Source organism: Peromyscus eremicus, chromosome 10 (assembly GCF_949786415.1).
Source record: "Peromyscus eremicus chromosome 10, PerEre_H2_v1, whole genome shotgun sequence".
In the NCBI taxonomy this organism is placed as follows: domain Eukaryota; kingdom Metazoa; phylum Chordata; class Mammalia; order Rodentia; family Cricetidae; genus Peromyscus; species Peromyscus eremicus.
In genome coordinates this window covers 26,384,065-26,406,388 of record NC_081426.1, presented here as the reverse complement: position 1 = coordinate 26,406,388, position 22,324 = coordinate 26,384,065, and the positions used below count along the sequence as shown (strand labels likewise).

The 22,324-nt window shown below is 43.2% G+C and overlaps 1 protein-coding gene across 1 annotated transcript in view; it reads left to right on the top strand.

Moving 5' to 3' along the window:
* The window catches only part of Morc2 (MORC family CW-type zinc finger 2), a 38,684-nt gene extending 16,597 nt beyond the window's left edge, over positions 1-22,087 (top strand). Inside the window, exons 4-26 of the mRNA XM_059275614.1 lie at positions 1,166-1,234; positions 1,739-1,829; positions 4,703-4,811; positions 8,402-8,561; positions 8,673-8,784; positions 9,265-9,390; positions 9,894-9,973; positions 10,771-10,853; positions 11,090-11,175; positions 12,481-12,621; positions 12,708-12,862; positions 13,010-13,138; positions 13,648-13,753; positions 14,595-14,727; positions 16,181-16,255; positions 16,345-16,725; positions 17,204-17,335; positions 17,714-17,768; positions 18,258-18,399; positions 18,530-18,757; positions 18,855-18,948; positions 20,816-21,004; positions 21,828-22,087. Coding sequence (XP_059131597.1) covers positions 1,166-1,234; positions 1,739-1,829; positions 4,703-4,811; positions 8,402-8,561; positions 8,673-8,784; positions 9,265-9,390; positions 9,894-9,973; positions 10,771-10,853; positions 11,090-11,175; positions 12,481-12,621; positions 12,708-12,862; positions 13,010-13,138; positions 13,648-13,753; positions 14,595-14,727; positions 16,181-16,255; positions 16,345-16,725; positions 17,204-17,335; positions 17,714-17,768; positions 18,258-18,399; positions 18,530-18,757; positions 18,855-18,948; positions 20,816-21,004; positions 21,828-21,896 — 2,945 coding nt within the window. The 3' untranslated portion in view covers positions 21,897-22,087. The remainder of the gene's footprint in view (positions 1-1,165; positions 1,235-1,738; positions 1,830-4,702; positions 4,812-8,401; positions 8,562-8,672; positions 8,785-9,264; positions 9,391-9,893; positions 9,974-10,770; positions 10,854-11,089; positions 11,176-12,480; positions 12,622-12,707; positions 12,863-13,009; positions 13,139-13,647; positions 13,754-14,594; positions 14,728-16,180; positions 16,256-16,344; positions 16,726-17,203; positions 17,336-17,713; positions 17,769-18,257; positions 18,400-18,529; positions 18,758-18,854; positions 18,949-20,815; positions 21,005-21,827) is intronic.
* The last annotated feature ends 237 nt before the right edge of the window (positions 22,088-22,324 follow it).

Below are 22,324 nucleotides of genomic sequence, written 5' to 3'. Positions count from 1 at the left end.
CAGATTTGTTAGGATAGATAATTGTACAAAGTGAACTGAAGTTTGGACTCTCCTTTGGAGACTAGGCTCCAAAGTAGCCTTGGACTTGACCCTAGACTATTTTACACAGACTTCCTCCTTTTTAATAGACATGTTACTTTTATTCTTGTGCTGAGCAGTGGACCATGAACAGTGTCTATACTGGGAAGGTTGATGTTAGTGGTTCTTTACATGTTTTGTTTAGGTCCCTGCTTCATTTTCTGCTTTCCCATTGTTTATGTAGTCTTTATTGAATTAAAAGGCACCTTGAAAATTAGCATAGCCTTTTTCCTCATTTGAGACTGTTTTCTCTATTGTTACTACCTGCTAAGAATTGCCATATGGTGCTGCATAAGACAGCTACTAAGATAATTCATCTACCTGCTGGAATGGCAGTCACGGTCTGTGTCATGTCCTCTTCCTGTTGGCTAGGAAGCCTTACCAGAGCTGCACTGGATCTTACTGCTGGAGGACTGTAATTCTGACCAGGCAGATCTATCCCAGAACTAAGAACCTCTTGCTGCATCTTGTGTCATTTTGATTCTTTTCAAGGACCCATATCTAGGAGGGGATATAAGAGTGAATACAGATAGCTCACAATCTGCAATTAGTCTAGAAGTGATCATATATAAACATAGTAATTTTTTCAGGTGGCAGCTGCCACCATTGTGCTTATACTACATCTGACATCATCATTTGAATGTTACCTCAGCCTTAAATCACAAAGGAAGGTACCCTGTTGAGTTTGAACAGTTGATAAGGTACTTAATAGACTACTTAAATGACTTGGGATCCATGGTGTTGGGCAGATGTTCAGCCCTATGTAAATCATGTAGATATATAAAAAGATATATAGGAAGATATGATATATAAGAAAGAAAGCTAAGATATGCATATTCAATGGTCTTAATTGTTAAGTACTAGTCTCTTCGAATAGGTTCTCTGAAGCCTTGTGAATTAGAAAGCACTAGAGAAGCTTCACATCCTCAAGGGCCCTGAAGTTTAACTCACCCTAGCATAATACTCTTAGAAGAAACTAGATTTGACCTAACCTTTTGTACCAGGCTTCATTTTGGTTCACCTCTGTACTCAGATTGTCACCCTGTAAGTGGTAACAGCCCAGTAATGGCAACTGCTTCTTTTACAGAGAGGCGGGAAGATCTTCGAGGAGGATTTATGCTTTGCTTTTTAGATGATGGAGCAGGAATGGATCCGAGTAAGTGGTTATGATGATTGTTTCTTTTGCGGAGCATAACAATTTACTATTAAAGTTGCTTTTCTGTGACCTCACTGTTGTGGCTAGAAGATCCACCTGGGGAATGAGAAGCCTGTTGCAACATCTCAGGCTTAATTACACTGTGTGTTTGCTGGATCTTGTCCTAACATAGAAAATGTTTGGACAACACGAATGTCAACCTGAAATCAGATAGATTACCTGTCTCTTGACAATGTATTTATCAGCTTGCACAACATCCTGGAGCCCTAACTACTGAGGCTTCTTCCCTTGAGACTGTTTACCACATTCTAGTAACAACACAGAGAGCACTGTGATGGTATTGATGGACTAGGCAAGGATCTTATGTCTCATGACTGAATTTCCTTGGAGAGAAGTTTTGCTGGCACAGGGCCATGCTTGTATTTAACGTGACTCATATCTCTAACTTTGGGACGTCTGGGAAAGAAATGCTAACTTTTTACTTTCTCTTGTCTACCACTTGAGGTGATGCTGCCAGTGTGATCCAGTTTGGAAAGTCAGCCAAACGAACTCCTGAGTCCACCCAAATTGGGCAGTATGGCAATGGATTAAAATCGTACGTATGTTGGAAGCCTGTCATAGGGCTGATGTGCTCTTGCTGTCTATCCCTTTGTCCCTCCCAGACTATAATTTTGGAGTGGTAGGAGAGTCAGAAAGGATTAATGATTGGAGGTAGTTTACCAGCTGTCTAGCAGAATTTTCTCAGTAGATTGAGTAATATGAATATCTAAAACATTGTTCTCTAGAACTCTCTCTCCTCTTACTGAGTACTATGTTTATTCTGTGTTTGAGAATGTGGGTGGTTCTCTTCTGGGGCCGGGCCATATCTGAGATGGCAAGGGAGTCAGTTCACAATGTATCAGTGTGCTTGTGCCAGACACTGCGGATCCAGAGTGAACAAAAGAAACACATTTCTCTTAGAGTACCCTATGTGGGCATCCTGTAAGGTCATATAGCAGGAGACCCATCTTCTACCTTTCATCTGTTGGGACTGATCCCTCAGGCCTTGGTTCCCACTTGTTTAGTGCTTAGAATGTGTTGCTCTGGTTTTGAGTGAAGCCCTGAGAAAAAGGTTTCTATTTCTGAAATGCTCACTTCCAGCTGTACATACCTTTGGATGGAATAAGATTTAGTGGAATTGGAGTTCATGCAAATGAAATTATGAGTCATGTTCCAGTCTTGCTGTGGAAATGTGCTATTTTATTTGAGAAAGGGTGGTGGTTTGATCTGTCAACAGCCTTGATTGGCCTTCATGTGCATTGTGCTTTGGTTGTGGAGAAGAGAGTGCTTCCAAAGGAACCAGGGGCCTGGTTCCTGGGCTTTGATTTTTTTCTCAGGGAAGGAACTGAATGTTAATAATAAGCATTTCCCATGTGCCAGGAGGTACTGTACTAAAAACTTTGTATGGATAATATAATTTAAACCATACTTTGGCCTACGATAGGTGGGTTTTGTTAACATTGCCAAATGAAGAAATTGAGATGTATAGGAGTGAAGTGACTTGCCTGATAGTATAAAGTGTTTATGTGAAGAGTGAATATATGAACCAGGTCTTTCTGATTAGAAAGACGGTCCATTTCACTTAGGTCAGAGGTTCAGATCTCAATCCAGCCAGTTAGTCACTAAAGTTGTAGCTTCTTGAAAATTGATCATACTTACCAAATAGTTAGGATCAAGTATTATTATTGCTTTGAGAGTCCCTAGTCTATGATCACAGTGGGAACCTTCCCCAGAGGGTTCTGAAAAGGTAATTTAAGAGCTGTAAAAACTGAGGTCTCCAATAGCCAACTTCTGTCTAGTCCTACCAGTTCTGCAAACACAGCTTCACCTCTGATGGTTTCCTAACTGAGAAAATGAGGTTCTAACTTCTGATACTCTCCTCAGGAGCCAGTAAAATATGACTGAGAAAGTACTTAGAAGACTGAGAAGAAATGTGTACAGAGTTAGAATGCAGTTTATCAACATGTTTAGGAGGCTTTTATGAAGGTCCCATTGAACTGGAGCCATCTAGTGTTCAAAGTTTCAGAAGTTATACGAGGTGATTTGTGGTGAGAATAGGGTTTAGCAAAGAAGGTGGTGGTTTGGGGTTACTGATAATTAGACTCTATAGTCAGGATCAAAAACAGAAGCGGAAAAAAATAGGGTTAAGAAAGTCTTGCCAAATTTGAGTAAGGGCAGTGCTGTCCACAAGCTGCAGGAAAAGTAGTCGTGAGATTTAAGGGAAAGGAGAATTGATAGCCCTCAGGGTATCTATCAGTATCTTGGGAGTTTTCATGAGTACTTGGGAAATGGGACATGAGATTCATTTGTGTGCCTGGCATGCCAGTCTGGACTGTAGATAGAAATTAATGAGGCTTCCTACCATTGTCTTCTCCTGGGAGATTGTAAGGACTAATGAGATAATAGCCATACAGCCCAGGAGTTGCTTAGAACAAAGGAGCTAAACAGCTCAGTGTTGAGTGGACAGTCCTGCTGCTGCTGCTGTATACTGCTGCCCTGCCTTGTGCTGCCTGAAAGCCTGTCTCTACCTGTTCCATGAGGATTAACATGGCCAAACAGGAAGGAAGCCGTTGATTCCATTATGAGTTTTGTTCTCCATTGATTCTGGGGATTGAACCGAGTCCCTTGCACATGTTAGGCAAGTGCTCTACCTCTCTGCTGTGTGCCTTGTAGAAGATGAACTCAAGGCTGCATCAGAATGAGCTCAAAGTAGCCAAAGCAATTCTGAGACTGAGAATGGCTGGAGTTACTGGATATGGATGTAGGTCTCCTTGAACTATTTTCAAAGATCAAATTTTGAGCTGAACCTGATGGCATGATTTAAAAAAAAAGTTAGCCTTTGTGTTTTGATAAATGTTGCATTCATGCTGGTTTTTCAAAGACCTGTGAGACTTATCTTTTGACCCTTCTCTTGACAGTGTTCCCCTTGATGAGTGGACAGGAGGGGATTCTGTGTTAGTGAAAGGAGGACAGGATAGGAACAGGGTGTTGCCCAAAAAGATGACGTGTTCAGGGTGTCCACTGCTGGAGTTGAACTTGATGGTGTCACAGAGGACCCCATGAACGTAGAACTCAAGCAGGTTCATTTGCTAGTGTTGTGGCTGTAAGCTGAAAGGGAAACTCACCTGGGGCTTGTGGTCTGAGTGGATATATTCTAGAAGGAAGGTGAGAAACCCTTGGATGGAAGAGAAGTTTGCTTAAGGAGGTTAAAGGTTATCATCTAAGGAACAGAGACCCTTAGGAAGGCACAGCAAGGAGTGCTAGCTGAGTGGGAGGGGACACGGCTGTGGGACTCACCTGGGACTGGGGCCATTGGTTGTCTTGAGGAGATCCTTCTGGTCATGCTCACTTATGCCCTGAAGATGTTCTCCCTTTTCAGATGAGCTTTGAGTCCTTGGGAGAGTGATCTCTTTTCTGTTTCCCTTTCAGGGGCTCAATGCGCATCGGGAAGGATTTTATCCTCTTCACTAAGAAGGAAGACACCATGACCTGCCTCTTCCTGTCTCGTACCTTTCATGAGGAAGAAGGCATTGATGAAGTAGGTTTCATCCTTGTGGCCTAACACTTACTGGGTTTATCTGTGGTTCTGAACTCCTTGGAGTTACAGAATTGGAGCACTTGTCTGCTCTTATGGGATGAGATGAGTGGATGCATTGTTTGGAGGGTGGTAAGGCAGATAATACCTTTATGTGAGAGGAAGTGAAATCTCAAGATACTTCAGACAACAGCTATTCTGTTTTAGAGAATGAGACTGTGAAGTGACAAGCAGTGAGAGTTGGATTTGAAGCTTTTCCTTATCTGCAGGATACCCTATTTCTGTGGAGGGTGTCTCTGTGAACTGTTACCAGGTCAGGCATTTTGGGCCTGATATCAGTGTCTTTCCCTCTGATAATTATTTTGTGGAGTGTGTTGTGAACACATTTTCTTTTTGAGGAAATATATTGCTCTACCTTATATCAGAAACCATGAATCAGATCCCTAACCAGGCAGGTGATGAAAGCAGGTAAGTATCAATATGAGCCTCATTGTTAATAGGGCCTTCCACCTGGTCTCACTAGCAGCTGCTTCCTTGCCCCAGTGATTATTAACTGTCCTGAAAGACAGCCTAGGTAATAAATCTTACTTTTAGAATATATTAGGGCTGGCAAGATGGTTCAGCAGTTAAGAGCACTGGCTGCTCTTCCAGAGGACCAGGGTTCAATTCCCAGCACCCACTCCAGTTCAACAGGATCTGATACCCTCTTCTGGCCTCTGCGGGTACCAGGCATGCATGTAGTGCACAGACATACATGCAAGCAAAACATCCATATATATTTAAAAAAAAAATTTTTTATAATCAATTGTGCAGGCAGTAACCTAATTACAAATGCCTAGCTGATTCTCTTTGTGATTTGGTGGCTCAAATACTGAAGAACAACAACTTTTCTTTTTTGAGACAGAGTCTGTGTAGTTCTAGTTGGCTGGAACCTGTTATGTAGATCAGGCTGGCTTCAAACTCACAAAGATCCACCTGCCTCTGCCTCCTGATTGTAGGGATTAAAGGCATTTATCACTGTGCTTGTCAAAGAGCTATTTCTTGGTGGGGGAGTAGGGACGGGGTGGCCAGCTTCTTTTCAGGTATGAGTAATGGAGGTTAGAGCTTGAGAGGTATCTGGGATGTATAGAAAGAAATTAATTCATAGCTGTCACCCAAGTAGATGGCCCAATTGAAAATTTCAGTCTGTTCCTCTCTATTGGTTAGCAGTGATTGAATTTGTACTGGTCCTTTTGAGTTCTGAGCATAAATTTGTGGTAAACTAATTGATGTTAAACCTGGTACCTTTTCCTACCATTTTTATTTATCCAGTCAGTTGATTTGTGGTTTGTTGGATGTGGTTTGTTACCCTATTCAGCATATTTGGAAAAAAGTACACTGAGGCTATAAAGAGCAAACTTCTAGAAGGTAGGACAGGAAGACAACCTGGGCTGAGTTCTTCAGAAATATTGCCTGGTAATGGAGTCTTGGAGTCAGATGAAGACATTCTTCTTAAGCTCTTGAGGTTGGTGCTGGGGAGAGAGGTGGTCTTTGGAGAACAGGGCATGGCCAGGTTAGGCTAATGCTCAGGACTTGTTTGAGTGAATGGGATTTTAATCAAGCAGTTCCTAGTATCAGAATCTCTGTAGAAAAGTCTATGTGGTTATTTTGCAGTGTTCAGTTAGAAAGATTTAGAATGGACCAGCTGAGAGGTCTAGACTATGGTAGCAAGCTGGGGGTGAAAGAAACAGTTTTTAGAGTGTGAGACTCACTGATACAGTATTTGATGACTATTGGGGGAAAGGAAAGGGTTAAAGAGACTTGCAGGTTCAGTTGTGGCAGTTGGAGATAATGGGTCATTACCTGGGGAATGAATGGAAAAGAGGAAATATGGAGGGAGGACAATGTAAGTTAATTGGGGCATGCAAAGTAAAGTCTGTCTGGAGTTTGGGGACAATATCTAGGCCTTTTTCTTTCTTTTTTTTTCTTTTTTTCTTTCTTTTCTTTTTTCTTTTCCTTCCTTCTTTCTTTTCTTTTCTTTTCTTCTATTTTCTTTTCTTTCCTTTTCTTTTCTTTTCTTTTCGTTCCTTTTCTTTTCTTTTTGCTGCATCCCCAGTCCTAGGCTCTGGGATTGTTAGTAACAGATAAGATCACTTAAGAAAGAAAGTGTAGCAAGAAAAGGATTTGAGACCTAAGCAGGCCAACATTAAAAGGTGTGTATGTGAGGAGAAAGTCTAGGAAGAAAATGGAAGATTGGTGACATAAAAGCTGAAGGAGAAATGCCAAGTAAGAGCAGTAGTGAAAGTTAGTGCCTACAATTGAAGGTGGTGCTGTCCTCACCTGGGACTGCTTAAAAATACCTCACCTGAAAAAAACAAAAACGAAAACAAAAAAAAAACACCTCACCTGGTATAGATACAAGTTCACAGAATGCAAATGGAACTTGATTCCCTTGGTAGAAAAGCTAGATGAAATTTTTTCCTTACTTGGTGCTAGAAGGTCACTGTTTTGGATTGTACTCTACTGCAGATTCTGCCAAGATTTCAAAATAAGATCATTTTCAGCCCAGAAGGAATCTGTCCAAACCAGTCCCTGTGGCTGAATGACTTCTTAGAAAACCAGCAGTGTTAAAGCTCCTAACAAGTTATCACCCAGACACGCGCTAAGACACTGGATTTCTTTGTCTTACGTGTGGGGCATTGGCTTGAACCCATGAGGTGCTTCATTTGGTTTGTTGTGCAGAGAGAATTCCTTCAGCCAACCCCCTGCTGGGCCCTGCAAGGACTCTGGCTTTGAGCAAGGGGTGAGGAGATGCTGAAGCCACTAGAGAAGATTTTTGAAGAAAAGGGATTTTTTTTAATTAGACATAAAATCAAATTCCATATATGTTGAGGAATTATTACAATAAAGCACACACGCATGTAGCCATAATTATAAACCAAATTTAGAAGTCCCCTATTAATATCTGACCTAGTAATCCTCAGTGTGCCCCTGGGGGAAATCACCTTCTGGTAACTTTTAGGATGATCATTTCCCTTTTGGGAGGTGGGAGGCATTGTTTATCACTAGTGTATATGTATTTATATATGTGCACATGGACTGACAACATAGAAGTTCACTGTATCTCTTTCAGATATTACTGTGTTTGTGAGATCCATCCATGTTGATGTTTGTAGCTGTGCCTTTGTTCATTTTTATTACCATAGCATATTTCAGTTGAATCACTCTGTAGTGAATATTTGGGGTATTCCTATATGTGTATACTGGTAAATATGTGCAGAAGTTCCTGTAGGAGTGTTTACCCAGAAATAGAATTACTGAGTTGTAGGTTGTATTGTGTACGTCTAGAGTCACTAGATAATTGCAAATATGTTTTCCCTTAGTGGTAAAAGTAGAATTCTTACCAGATTAATGAAATGGCCAAAGACATTCCAGAGAGGCACAGAGAGCTCTGAGGCACAGACTAGCATAGGGATAGGAGTTTGAGGAAGGACCAGAAGCTGAAGACCTGATGCCAGACTACACAGCTGAAGAGACAAGAAAGCTGCATGTTTGGAGGAAGGTGGCTCCGGAGCCCCGATCACAGTGTCCATCTGTCCTCACTCAAAACAAAGGTGATAGTCCCATTGCCTACCTGGAATGCTCGAACACGGGAACCTGTCACAGACAATGTGGAGAAGTTTGCCATTGAGACAGAGCTCGTCTACAAGTACTCTCCCTTCCACAATGAGGAGCAAGTGATGACCCAGTTCATGAAGATTCCCGGGAATAGTGGTGAGTAGGCTTTGGATATGTAGCCCAGAGAATCGGGGAGCCCTAGAGCCTCTGGTAGTGTAGGAGTGAGCCTGGGTTGGCTGGCAGAGAGAAAGGATTTCTGTTCCCTAGGAACACTGGTGATCATCTTTAATCTCAAGCTCATGGACAATGGAGAGCCGGAACTAGACATAATCTCAAATCCAAAAGATATCCAGATGGCAGAGACCTCCCCAGAGGGCACGTGAGTATGGCTGGCAGGGTGGCAGGCCCTGGAACTGGTCTTTACTCCCTTAGGAGATGACTTCAGGGAAAAATGGAAGAGTCCCTTTCCTGGCTTTCTCTTGGTGGCAGTATTGATAGAGCTGAGAGTTCCTACCTGCTTACTAGCAGGACGGTGGCTCCTCAGCAAAACTAAAGTAAAGATTAATGATTCCCTGTTCCAACTCTTTCATTTGACAGAAGAAACTGAGACCTGGGTCTAGTGGTGGTGAAATTGCACTGGGTTCCCTGTAAGGGCCAGGTGAAGTGTCTGTGGGGCACCTGTGCTAGGGACATGACAGGGCAGTATGTAGTACCTATGATAAAGGGCCATTCTGGTCAAAGTGTGAAGAGAAACCAGGATGTGACATGAAAGGTGAGGAACTGCAGAGAGGAAGTCAGTCCATAGCTTTGGGCTTACTGTGGTGTGGAGACAGTACTCCTCAGTTCCTGCTATCTTCAGGAAGCCAGAACGACGCTCCTTCCGAGCCTATGCTGCTGTGCTCTATATTGATCCGCGGATGAGGATCTTCATTCATGGGCACAAGGTGCAGACCAAGAGACTCTCCTGCTGCTTGTATAAACCCAGGTAAGAGCCTAGCTACCATGATCTGGGCTGGGAAATGGGGTGATCTTAGGATGGTGTACTGTGAAGACTCTTAACACTGCTGATTATACCTGTTTACCAGAGAGTCTTTTCCCTGGTAAGGATGGAAGTGACAGGCTGCTGGGTTGGTTGGCCAGGCCAGTTGAGGGAAGTGCCTTCTGAGATGTGAAGAGTAGCACAGGGAGCTATCTTGTCTCAGAGGGCCTATAGACCCTTTACAGGAGAGGGAAAGCCATGGCTTATTATTGAGTTTTGTTCCTGATATGCAATTAGTGATCCCTACTAAACACCAAAGACACATCAAGAGACCAGGGACAAATTGAGTAAGGAATTGAATCATTTTGTTAAAATGAGCATGGATTTGTTTCATCACAAGAAGCTAGGGTAGCAACACATGGGAGGAGGCAGGGTACTGCTTGAACTGCTCAAGTTGGCTGCCTGGCCCACTGCTGCTTGGCCCTCAGGTTGCTTTTTCTGCTCTTCAGAATGTACAAGTATACATCAAGCCGTTTCAAGACTCGGGCAGAACAGGAAGTGAAGAAGGCAGAGCATGTAGCACGGATTGGTAATGCTACTCCCTGTGTTAGAAGGAGGGATGGAGTTTGGGGCACTGCTTGTATCCAAAGCCTAGGACAGAGCTGTTCTCCTACTGGAGCCAGTTCCTCTCCAACTCTCCCCATATCTAATCCTATCAGCATTGTCTCTCTAGACTTGACTCTCTCCTCCCACTATTTATAGAACTTTATGCAGGGCTGAAGTGGCATAAAACAAATCTGTAGATTCTTATTTAAGTCAGATATCAAGCCAGATATAGATTCAAAAACCAGTTGAAATAATCTCATCCTGCATATAGCTTTAAGTTGGACAGAAATCTCTAGGTTTCTCCCTAGAAATGATCACAGTTTTCTCAGCTGTTTGGTGGGGGTGATTGTCTGAAGCATTCTTCAGGCTCTAGTTCATGCTGAAGGTTGAATTCCCATTGGATAATTTTTTTTTAACTATTGTAATTTATTTGTGAAGCTTAAGAATATGGGGTATAAATAATGCTTTCCTTGGGGTTATGATTTTGAGATAGACTTACTTATCCCATGTTGGCCTCAAACTCAGTGATCCTCCTGCCTTATATATAAGCATGTACTATCTTGTCCGTGACAGTTTTAAATGTCAGTTGTCTTTTTTTTTTTTTTTTTTTTTCTTCCCTGAAGCAGTTCTGTAGTTCAGGTCCACAGGCTGCCCCATGTGACCATTGCTCCTCTAGGTGGCCTTTTCCTTGTTAGCATACACTTCTTGTGCAGCAGGAACTGCTCTGTGGATCAATGAAGGATGATAGAGTTCTGTACTTTTTATTTCTTCTGGGTTTAGCTGAGGAGAAGGCCCGGGAGGCAGAGAGCAAAGCTCGGACATTAGAAGTACGAATGGGTGGAGACCTGACACGGGACTCTAGGGTAAGTCCTCAGACTCAGGCTCTCTTTCCTGGCATATGTGGCATTGGGATCCAGTATCCTGACCTTAGTAAAATGAAATGCAGCTTTTAAGTTTGTCCCCAGTCAGGTCACTTTTCTGTAGAAAGAAATAATCTTCAGATGTGTTTTAGCATCGGTGCCATCTGTGTACAAATCTCCTATTACTTAGTGTAGCCTGGAGCACCTCCTCCCCTCTCCTGATGGGCATGTATTTGCAGGTGATGTTGCGACAGGTCCAGAATACAGCCATTACCCTGCGTAGAGAAGCTGATGTCAAGAAAAGAATCAAGGATGCCAAGCAGCGGTGAGTACTTGGACAGCCCTTTGGTCTTTTAAAATGATGTGACATTTGCACTAATAGGTTGCCATTTGGTACTAAGTTTACTCTGAGAAAACCATCACTGCTGTGATAGCCAGTACTGGTCAGATATTTCTGACCCTGCAGAAGGCAGGCAGAACTAACACTTAACTAACTCTCACTGCTGTCCATTTCTTATTCTTTTCTGTTAAAGTTGTACAAAATGCCAATTGTGTAAAACTTGAAAAATATAAAACATTTAAATAAAAAACATGAAACTCCCTTATTCTTCTGAAAATATGTGTTCTTGGTTTTTTTTTGTTGTTGTTGTTGTTTTGTTTTTTCGAGACAGGGTTTCTCCCTGTAGTTTTGGTACCTATCCTGGATCTCGCTCTGTAGACCAGGCTGGCCTTGAACTTACAGAGATCCGCCTGGCTCTGCCTCCCTAGCGCTGGGATTAAAGGCATGCGCCACTACCACCTGGCTATGTTCTTATTTTTTGTAGTTCATAATTCATTCTCTCCGCTGGTTATAAATGTAGAATGATACTATAGATTGAGTTTTGTGCCTTTTCATTTAGAATATATTGTTTTGGGTCTACATCATCAGGTCTCTGACCTTAGCTCTATGTAGAGCATCTCAAGCTCTAGGGCATGAATTCCTAGCTAGACTCCAGGTTGCTTCCTTGCCACAGGCATTAAGTTTCAGGTCACTTCACTCTAACTTGTCCCAAGATTTTCTTGATGTGTCATATGAGTGTCTTCTCTCACGTATTCTTGTTAATTTTTTGCCTTTAAAACTATTACTGTTAAATAAACCAGGTGTAGTGATGAACATCTTTAATCCCAGTGCTTGGGAGGCAGAGACAGATGGTGCTCTCTCTAAGTTCGAGGCCAGCCTGGTCTGCAGAGTGAGTTTCAAGACTCTCTTGAAAAACAAAGTAAACTGAACTATTGCTGTTACATAATTGGAATTTTGAGGAAGATATGATTATAATGTTATATTTATTCCACTATTTAATTGTCTGCAGAGGAGATTTGTAGCAGTATCACAGTGCACATACATATTTAAATCCATTCCTGTTTTGCTACATAAAAGAAAAGACAAAAAACAGAATTCAATGTTTATACAGACGGCCACTGAGCAGTACAGAACCTTTTCAAGTCTAACATCATACATTGAATGGAGATGGCAAATTTTAACATGTCTCAAAAAGCTTTACACACCTTTATCACCATATTGTTCTTGTGCTAATGAGTTAATAGGCTTGATCTTTTTTCTTTTTCTTTTTTTCCTTTCCTCCTCTATTAGAGCACTCAAAGAACCCAAGGAACTGAATTTTGTTTTTGGGGTCAATATTGAACACCGGGACCTAGATGGCATGTTTATCTACAATTGTAGCCGCCTGATCAAGATGTATGAGAAAGTGGGCCCACAGCTTGAAGGGGGCATGTGAGTACTGCTCTAGGAGAGTTTTCCAGCCCAGGATGAATGGCAGAAGAGTTTTGGTGACAGCTGTGACCTCTTTGTCCTTGCAGGGCATGTGGTGGGGTTGTTGGGGTTGTTGATGTGCCCTACTTGGTTCTGGAGCCTACACATAACAAGCAAGACTTCGCTGATGCTAAGGAGTACCGACATCTACTTCGAGCAATGGGGGAGCACTTGGCGCAGTATTGGAAGGACATTGCCATTGGTAATGGGGCTGGCCACCAGGCCTCAGCCTCTCTTTTACCTTGAGCCTTAAGATGCTTTAATGGTGTGTGAGTGGGAATTTATTAGTTAGGAAGACAGTGTAGTGAGGTTTGCTTCTAATTGTAATGTATGGGCACTTACCTTCTAGCCCAGCGTGGAATCATCAAGTTTTGGGATGAGTTTGGCTACCTTTCTGCCAACTGGAACCAACCCCCGTCCAGTGAGCTGCGTTTCAAACGCCGGAGGGCTATGGAAATCCCAACCACTATCCAGTGTGGTGAGTTGAGTGGTGGGAACTCTTCTCCAGACTCCTGTCATGATACTCTTCTCTTTAGCCTCATGCTGGCCTTCTGACTTGACTAATATTCATAAACTTGAGTTCCACCAGGAACAGGATCTGTTTGGCAGTTGCTCTGTGAGCACAGTCTTGAGGCTGCACTAGTTCTTCTAGTTTCTCTTCATGAGGTGGACAGTCATCCTACCTTGGGGGCATTTCATACCACAGATGGGCCAGGCTCAGTAGGTTTGATACCTTGTTGTATCTAGTATGAATAAATGACTGAGCCTGGAGGAAGGAAGGGCTGGTGGCCTTAAGGTTCCATGATATTTTTAATCCTTGCTGCAATCTCTGTCCATAAGGTAAATGAATTGGTTTTGTAGTAATAGATAAAGAATGTTGAAAGTCCAGGACATCTTTGGTGGGGGCCTAGCTGTGAGGAATCTGGATTCCAGTAATTGTTGATAGGTGTGGCTGACCTGTAGGGAGGGGTGTTTTTTCTTTTGCAGATTTGTGTCTGAAATGGAGAACCCTCCCCTTCCAACTGAGTTCAGTAGAAAAAGATTATCCTGATACTTGGGTTTGCTCCATGAACCCTGATCCTGAGCAGGACCGGTGAGCCTTTCTTTTTTTTTTTTTTTTTTTTTTTGTTTTGTTTTGTTTTTCGAGACAGGGTTTCTCTGTGTAGCTTTGCACCTGTCCTGGAACTCACTTGGTAGCCCAGGCTGGCCTCGAACTCACAGAGATCCGCCTGGCTCTGCCTCCCGAGTGCTGGGATTAAAGGCGTGCGCCACCACCGCCCGGCTAAGGTGAGCCTTTCTTTAACAAGGATTGTGATTACTCTTCTCTCCCTGTTGTAGTTTTCTTTCTGTTGCTGTGATAGACATCAGGACCAGAAGCAATTTGTCTTATACTTCAAGTACAGTCCATTATTTTTAGAAGTCAGGCAGGAATTCAAGCAGGAACTTGAAGTAGAACCAAGAAGAAACACTGTGTACTGGCTCAGTGACTCAGGCTCATGCTTAGCCAGCTTTCTTATACAGCCTGGGGCCTTGGGATATTACCCATCCATAGTGGGCTGGGGCCCCCTTCCTCAGTTAACAAGGTAGTCTCTGACGAACATGACATGCCCACAGACCAGTCTGATCTAGGCAATTATTCAATCCAGGCTTTCTTCTCAGATGACCCTAGGCTGTGTCAAGTTGACAGTTAAAGCTAACTCGACATTCACCAAGCCTACCACTATTCCCTCCACTCTTGGGGTATTTCTTGAGGTCGGTATTTTCATAGCATCACATCTCTGGCTGCTGCACATAGTATGTACCCAAGAAGGAAGAATAAATGTGTCTTGTAACACATATCATTTTTATGCATTGGAAGCTCTGTGGTAGTTGCAAGACAGCAAGTCTCTGTCCTATTGGAAGCTTGTTTTGCCACCAGTTTCTTCTCTTTGCAGCTGTGAAGCTTCTGAACAGAAGCAGAAGGTTCCCTTGGGGACATTAAAAAAGGACCTAAAGACACAGGAAGAAAAGCAAAAGCAGCTGACAGAGAAAATTCGCCAGCAGCAGGAAAAGCTAGAAGCTCTTCAGGTTTGCGGTCATGGGCAAGTGGGCAAAACCAGCCCATGTCAGCAGTCTGTCCAGTACTAAGGCCTTCAGTGGCTTTCTTGTGCCTTCCACTCACCATGTGTTCCCACTAAGGTTTTCCAAGCCTGAGTTCCAAACACTTTTCCAGTTGATTATTTAGACAACAGACTATTTTGTTTATTTATCCAAATCAGTCCAATGTATTTAGAAGAAATCACCATTAACTCAATAGTTCTATAACTTTTTTCCCCTCTTCCTCCCATCAGAAATTAAACTAGGGCTTTGTGTGTATTAGGCAAGCTAAACTGCTGAGCTATATCTCTAACCCTTTTCTTGCTTTTTATTTTATTTTTTTAAGTCTCACTGAGTTCAACTTAAGTTCAGGCTGGTCTTGGACTTAAGATTCTTTGGAGTTGCTCTTTCCAATTTTGCATGAATGCCTACACATAAAAATATATATAATTTTTAGTAGTCACAGGGAACCATCCCATGTATATTTAATATATGCATATATTATTTTTAGTGCATAATCATTTCTTGATAATTTGTGAAATTGGAAAAGAGTTTACAAAATGTTAAGGCTTTAAAAAAAGTTCTTCTCCAGTAACCTTGCAGAAGATGTATTGTTTTTCATTTTATTGATTTATTTCTTCTCTCATATATTACATCCCAACTGCAGTTTCCCCACCTACCTTCCTCCCAGTCACCCCCCTCCCGTTTTTACCAGTATATAGAAAAGTATTATCTTTATATTGTAAATTTGATAAGCAAAGATTAATTTTATTTTTTATTTTTAAGGTTGATCAAATTTTTATGTGTACTTAATGTTTCCAATATGTCATGATTTCATTTTTTTTAAAAATTATTTATTTTTATTATTTTAAAATTGTGTCTTGTGCATGAATATATGCATAGAATGTGTGCAGGTGCCTATGGATTCAGAAGGGGGCATCAGATCCTTGTTGTGAGTGATGGGACCTGAACTCTGGTGCCCTACAAGACCAATCTGCACTTTTAACCAATGAGCCATCTCTATAGCCCCCAACTTCATATTGGTTGCAAAACTAATTTCCTTTCTTCTTGTGTCTGTTAAGTACACTATACTCACTAACTGGAAATGTCTTAAGCATGTTGAATCCCACCTACTTCTCTGGCCTCATGCCAACTTTCCCTCACCAGTCTTTCCCACCTTTTTGGTTTCTTTTTTAGAAGTTATAAAGACTTCCCCAGTCTCTCAGTTGCTGAATCCGTTACATACCCTTTATATATATAAATATATATGTGTATGTATATGTATGTATGTACATAGTGTATACATATATACATGTATACACACACATAGTGCCTTTCAGGTGATAATAGAAAGCTTTCAGAAATAGAACTGATCACTGCCCCAGGCACATAGTGAGGGTCCAGAAAGATTGCAAACAAATTCATCATTGCATTTGTTTTGCAGAAAACTACACCCATCCGCTCACAAGCTGACCTGAAGAAATTGCCCTTAGAAGTGACTACCAGACCTTCCAGTGAAGTAAAGCCCAGGGGCATAAGGGAGGTGGGGCTCTTCTGGTGTCTTAAGCTAGGATCAGTGTGTCCCACTGTCTGTGGGCTTTTTTTTAGGAACCTGTGCGGAGACCTCAGCGTCCTCGGTCACCCCCTTTACCTGCAGTGATCAAGAATGCACCTAGCAGACCCCCTTCTATTCATACTCCCAGACCAACTAGCCAACTCCGAAAGGCTTCGGTTATCAGCAGTCCCCCAAAGCCGCCTACTACAGCAGCCCGAGGAGAAACTAGTACTTCCAGGCTCCTCCAGCCAGCTGAGGCACCCCGAAAGCCTACAAACCCTCCCATCAAGACTGTACCCCGACTCACCCTTCCTGTGCAGCCCCCATCACCATCTCTACTCCCTAACTCTAAGAACCTTCGGGATGTCCCTGCTCAAAAAGCCATCAAGACTCCAGTGGTCAAGAAGCCGGAGCCACCTGTTAAACATTCTGTGGTGAGACGTTTTGCCTGAAAGAAAGTTATAGTAGAGAAATCCAGGATCACTGAATCTTAAAACTCTTCTGATGCCTTTGAAGAGGAGGAGCCTACATAACAAGAGACTTGCTCAGAACTTAGACAGTGAGTTTTTTACCCAGCAGACCCAACCTTGGTCTGCTGCAAACTTGAGTCACCTCCACTAGCTTCTTACAGTGTAGGTATAGTTTGTTAACTTGGTGACAGGTGGTTTTGGTAGATTATGGCAGTGGTCACTGTGTGTCAAGGAGGTCTCTGAGAGGCTTCTCTTGTGGCTGCTACTGTCAAAAATCCACATAGTGTAAGGGCCAGAAGGTTGCTTATGTGTGTACTGAGTAATTCCAAGTAGGAATTGACATAAACTCCTTTGAATAGTTTCTTTAGGCTACACAAAATCTTCCTACATTTTAGAGGCTGAACAGGGAGGGTCCCTTCACGCTCCTACTCTTCTGCTGTAGGCAACCTCAGGTCGGAAGCGGAGTCTTGTAGTCTCTGATGAGGAAGAGGCTGAAGAAGAAGCTGAGAAGAGGAAAGAGAGATGCAAGCGGGGCAAGTTTGCTGTGAAGGAGGAGAAAAAGGAGGCAAATGAGGTGGGTGGTCACATGAGCTTCACAGGGATTGTCTCCCTGGGCCTGTGCCGGTCCCCATGGTCTTCATGACTTGAGACTTTGAGCCTAGTTGACCTCTCAAGGACTCTTGTTACCCAGATGATTAGAAACATGGGGCCAGGTAGATCTTGAGACTTGTTCTAATTACAGGTCAATATATACTGGTGTACACCTAGGGGCCTAGAATCACTTGAATGTGTCCCTTGCCTGCTCTTCTGTTCAGAAAGGTGGCAGAAGGGTAGATACCTGGGACAGCATAAGAAGACGTGTTACAGCCGATGACCATGGGTGGCTAGTAACACAAAAGACTACTTTTTAGAGGCCATTGAAGAAGCTTCTAATAGACTGTTCTCCTTGCAGCTTTCAGACAGTGCTGGGGAAGATGACCCAGCTGAACTCAAGAAGGCTCAGAAAGGCAAGTTTGGGGAGGTCCCTGTCAGCCTGTGGTGGAAATGGAAATAGAGCCTTCACTGTCAGCAGCCTCCTCCTTAAGCTAGCAGCTTCCTGGGCTTGGTCTCTATCTACAGTTGGTCCAGCTATCCCTTCATGATGTTTTGTTTCTTTTTGATGCTTGAGATTTTTGAGCAGACATTCATTAGATAGTCCAGTTTGGCCTTGAACTTGTAATCCTCTGGCTCAGTCTCCCAGTGCTGGGATTAAAGGCATATGCCATCATGCTTGGCTTGTGGTTTTTGTTTGTTTTGTTTTGACACTAATTTTTTGGTGTTTGCCCTGAGCAAGTCACTCATCTGTGTCGTGGTTCTATGACAGATGGAAGAATCTGCATTGCAAAATCAGGATGTATACCTAGGGACCCACCTGGGGACTACCTTTTACAATACAGCACTGGCTGAGTTGGGAGCTCTGATGTAGTTTTGATTCTCACTTGTGTTTGAATTCTCAGATAAAGGACTGCATGTAGAGGTACGTGTGAACCGAGAATGGTACACAGGTCGTGTCACAGCTGTAGAGATGGGCAAGAATGTGGTTCGGTGGAAAGTGAAGTTTGATTACGTGCCCACAGACACAACACCAAGAGACCGCTGGTAATGCCCTCTTCTGGGAGATCAGAATAGCAGAAGTCAGCTAGAGTAAAGGGAGGAGGTACCCTCATGTCCTTCCTAGCAGCCTATTAGGAGCTTAGGACAGACATGATAAGCTCTGTGTCCCCCATAGGGTAGAGAAAGGCAGTGAAGATGTACGACTGATGAAGCCACCTTCTCCAGAGCATCAGAGTCCTGACACGCAGCAAGAAGGTGGTGAGGAGGAGGAGGAGGCTGTGGTGGCCCAGCAGGCTGTGGCCTTGCCAGAGCCCTCTACCTCTGACGGTTTCAACATTGAGCCAGACACTACTGCCTCAAGTACCAACCATGAGACTATTGACCTCCTGGTCCAGATTCTTCGGTTTGTGTTTCTTTAGCCTTTTCCTTAGGGCTGACAATAGTTCTTCACTCTTACCATGCTATTCTGAGTTCTCATCCCTCCTTTTTTTCCTACTTAGGAATTGCTTGCGGTATTTCTTGCCTCCAAGTTTCCCCATCTCCAAGAAGGAGCTAAGTGCTATGAATTCAGAAGAACTAATATCTTTTCCTCTGGTGAGTCTGGCCTGCCTTGGTTTTTACACTTAGTTGCCCCCTGCTTGTTATTACTGTATCATCATCTTCCCTTCTTACTGAGAGGAGATTGGAGCAGATAACCGTGGAGCACCAAAAGAAGTGAGCTTCATCCTTGAGGCTCCTGGACAGATTTAGGACAAACATCTCTCTTTTCTTTTTCTCAAACCTGTCCTAGGTAACATTAATGAGATTAGACTCAGTATACCTAGAACTTGAGACTTGAGAGAGGAAGAGGAAAGCTGGTAGTGTCTGGAAATGAGCATGAGGACTCATGTAGCCCAGTGGACTCTGCTGGCTTTCTGCTTCTGCCATCTTAAGATTTGCTAGAGGTGGAGTTACTGCTACTAGGTAGCTGGCCATAAGCCTGAGAGAAATGAATGATGTGGCAGTGGCCAGAGAGCCTTGGCAGCTTGGTAGAGAGGGAAAATACCAAAAATCCCTAACCAAATAAAAAACAACTAGGGCTTCAATAAATGCCTGCTTCAGTAAGAGCAGGGGACTGTCTGAAAGGGGAGCAGGAGGCTTTTGTGAGCAGCAACAGGCTGAAAGGGTTGGGGATATAGTACATCTTTGGAGATCAGTCTTAGCCTCATTTTTATGTAGAAAATTATTGGAGCTGAAGGAATGGACCTGAACCATGCCCAGGGCCAGTTAGCAAATAATAATGGGTTTGTAGGCTATATGGTGTTTGATAACTACTCACCTCTGCAATTATAGCCTGAAAGTATCTAGAGGCAGTCCATCAGGGATCTTTAGTAGCATGAGTCCTGTGACATTATTGTCTTGAAGTAAGCCCAGCCCAGGCTTTGGCTTTTGCCCTTGTTTAGACTGGCTCTCCAGGGGTCCTAGGAGAACAAACATCTTCAACTTGTTACTTTTGGCATCAACTTGTGAAATTCAAAGCAAAAGCCAGGGTAAAGCAGGACCTCAGCAGTAGGCACTGCCGCTCAGCCCAGAACAGAATCAGTATGACTGTCTGATTCTAAAAATATTATCTAGCTTGTTTTTGTAAAAGTAGTTACCAGTACTAGTGCACAGCTTTGATTTTCTGGTTGTAGTTTCTAAAACCAAACTTACAATTTTGTTCATTTTTGTCCTGTGTAAATGGTGTTCTCTAGTAATTTCACAATTAAAAGTTTAATATAATTGCCTTCAAGTTATTTGCATTTGACTTAATTTATTTTGTGCGGCCAAGATATTTTTTATGTAGAATGTGAAGTGTCTCTTGCTATCACGATGTGAGATCATAGTGTAGATTGTAAGGCAAAACAGCAGTCAGAAGCCCCTCAATGTAGCAGCTCATGCAACCTTCACAGAAACAAATTAGTGCTAAAGTTATTCAGATTGCCCTGGACAGCCAGGACCTGTGGTGGTTTTGCCCATGAAAATGACTTCCTCTTTCTCAGTGGCTGTTTCTGAGCAGATCATACTGGGATACGACTTAAAATTGTTTTTAACTACTATAGCCACTTCATAATAAAAGGCTCTGTTGCTGTACAACTATTTACTATACAAATCTGGGGATAATTGCTGTTGGTGGGTGCTTGATAGATCTTTGATCCTAACACTGTGTTGGATATAGAAGTCCTATTCTGGAGTTAGAAAGGTGTGATTGAGCTAGGAGAATGATCCCACAGTCCTTTTTTCCTATGTAGAAAGGTAAGACAGCCTTCCAGTTTGCTAAGCACTTGGCTGAGTGCATTGTGTCCTCATTCTTGTGGTATCCCCAACGGACTGCCTCTAAGACCTCTTTGCCCTGGTTCTAGAAGACTGCTTTCCCCTAGTACTGAAATAAAAGCAAGTGTACTTGTGAACTCATGGCCCCCTACCATGTTTCCTTCCACAGAAAGAATACTTCAAGCAGTATGAGGTGGGGCTCCAGAATCTGTGCCATTCCTACCAAAGCCGTGCTGACTCACGGGCAAAAGCCTCAGAGGAGAGTTTGCGCACCTCCGAGAAAAAGCTTCGTGAGACAGAGGAGAAGTTACAAAAGTTGAGGACCAACATTGTAGCACTCCTACAAAAAGTACAGGAGGTAAGCCAAGCTGCTCTTGTAGAAGCTAGACCAGCTGGTCCCAGGGAGTGGGGCTGGACTTCTCACAGGACTCCAGCCAGTCACAGGAGTCTTTGTTTCCAACACTGGCTGCTCAGAGTCCTGACAAGAGGGCTTGAAGTGATAGAGCTGCCTGGGCCTCCTCCCAGCCAGACCCCACAGACCATACAGTTTGCTTTGAGAACGCTTTACGGCATAAGCAAAATTCTTACTTACCTAAATAGTTTCCCAGGTGGAGTTGAGTAGTGGTATGACCCTTGGGGGTCTGGTATGACCTTCTTCTACACAGTAGAGACTGGGAGCCTGATCTCTGAGGGCAGGCTTGTGGAGAAGTTAGAGCTACAAATGGGGTGGTACTGTGAAGTAACTAATGAGAAACCGAATCCTTGGGGAAGCCACTTGTCTAGGTTGCTCAGAGTGGACTCTGAAGAGATACTTGCACTGAGACTAGGATCTGACTTAGCTGTAGTGGGGTAGATGGTAGGAGAGGCAGGACCTCTAAGTATGCGGTTTGAACACAAGAGCAGAAAGTCACTGGAGGGTTGCAGCATAGTCCAATTTTCAATATCAGACACTCCAGTTAGTTGGAGGGATGCAGGTTAGAACCAGAGAACCTGATAAGAAAGTTCTCATACTTTCCTGGGCATGCACAATGACTGATGACAAAGGATAACTGAGATTTAGAAGCAGGGCAGGAGTGAGAGACAGACAGCTGGGCAAGAGATAACAAGATGGAGTTTGGGCCCAGTCCCACCCCCCAACCTGTTTTCCTGCCCCAGCTGACCCCCGCCCCACTTTGTTCCAGGACATAGACATCAACACAGATGACGAGCTGGATGCCTACATTGAGGACCTCATCACCAAAGGGGACTGAGGAGCTGGAAGGCAGATGATTCCTCTGCATACCTGCCCCTCAGCAGAGCAGCTTCTGGGGAGGGGGATTTCATTAGTAAGTTGGTGGACTTAATCTTGGTTTGACTCATATGGGACATTTGTGCTTTGGGAAGGAGATTCCTTGAATCTTCTTCCTTAAGTTTACATAAATATTTATTTTTTAAAAGAGAAGATGTTAATGCCTGCTGTGAGACCATTCTTCTTTTGTGTGACTCTTGAGGAAAGGGCAGAGTCTGAGCCATTGAGCTCCTGGCACCTCAAGATAGGACGAAGCAAGCATCAGCCTGAAAAGTTGGAGAGGCTGTGGGGGCAGGGTGATTTCTTTTCTCCTAGAGGATCAACAATGGAATATGAAAAATATATGTCCCCAGGGACTCAGATCTACAAGACCCACAAGGGGTGATCAAA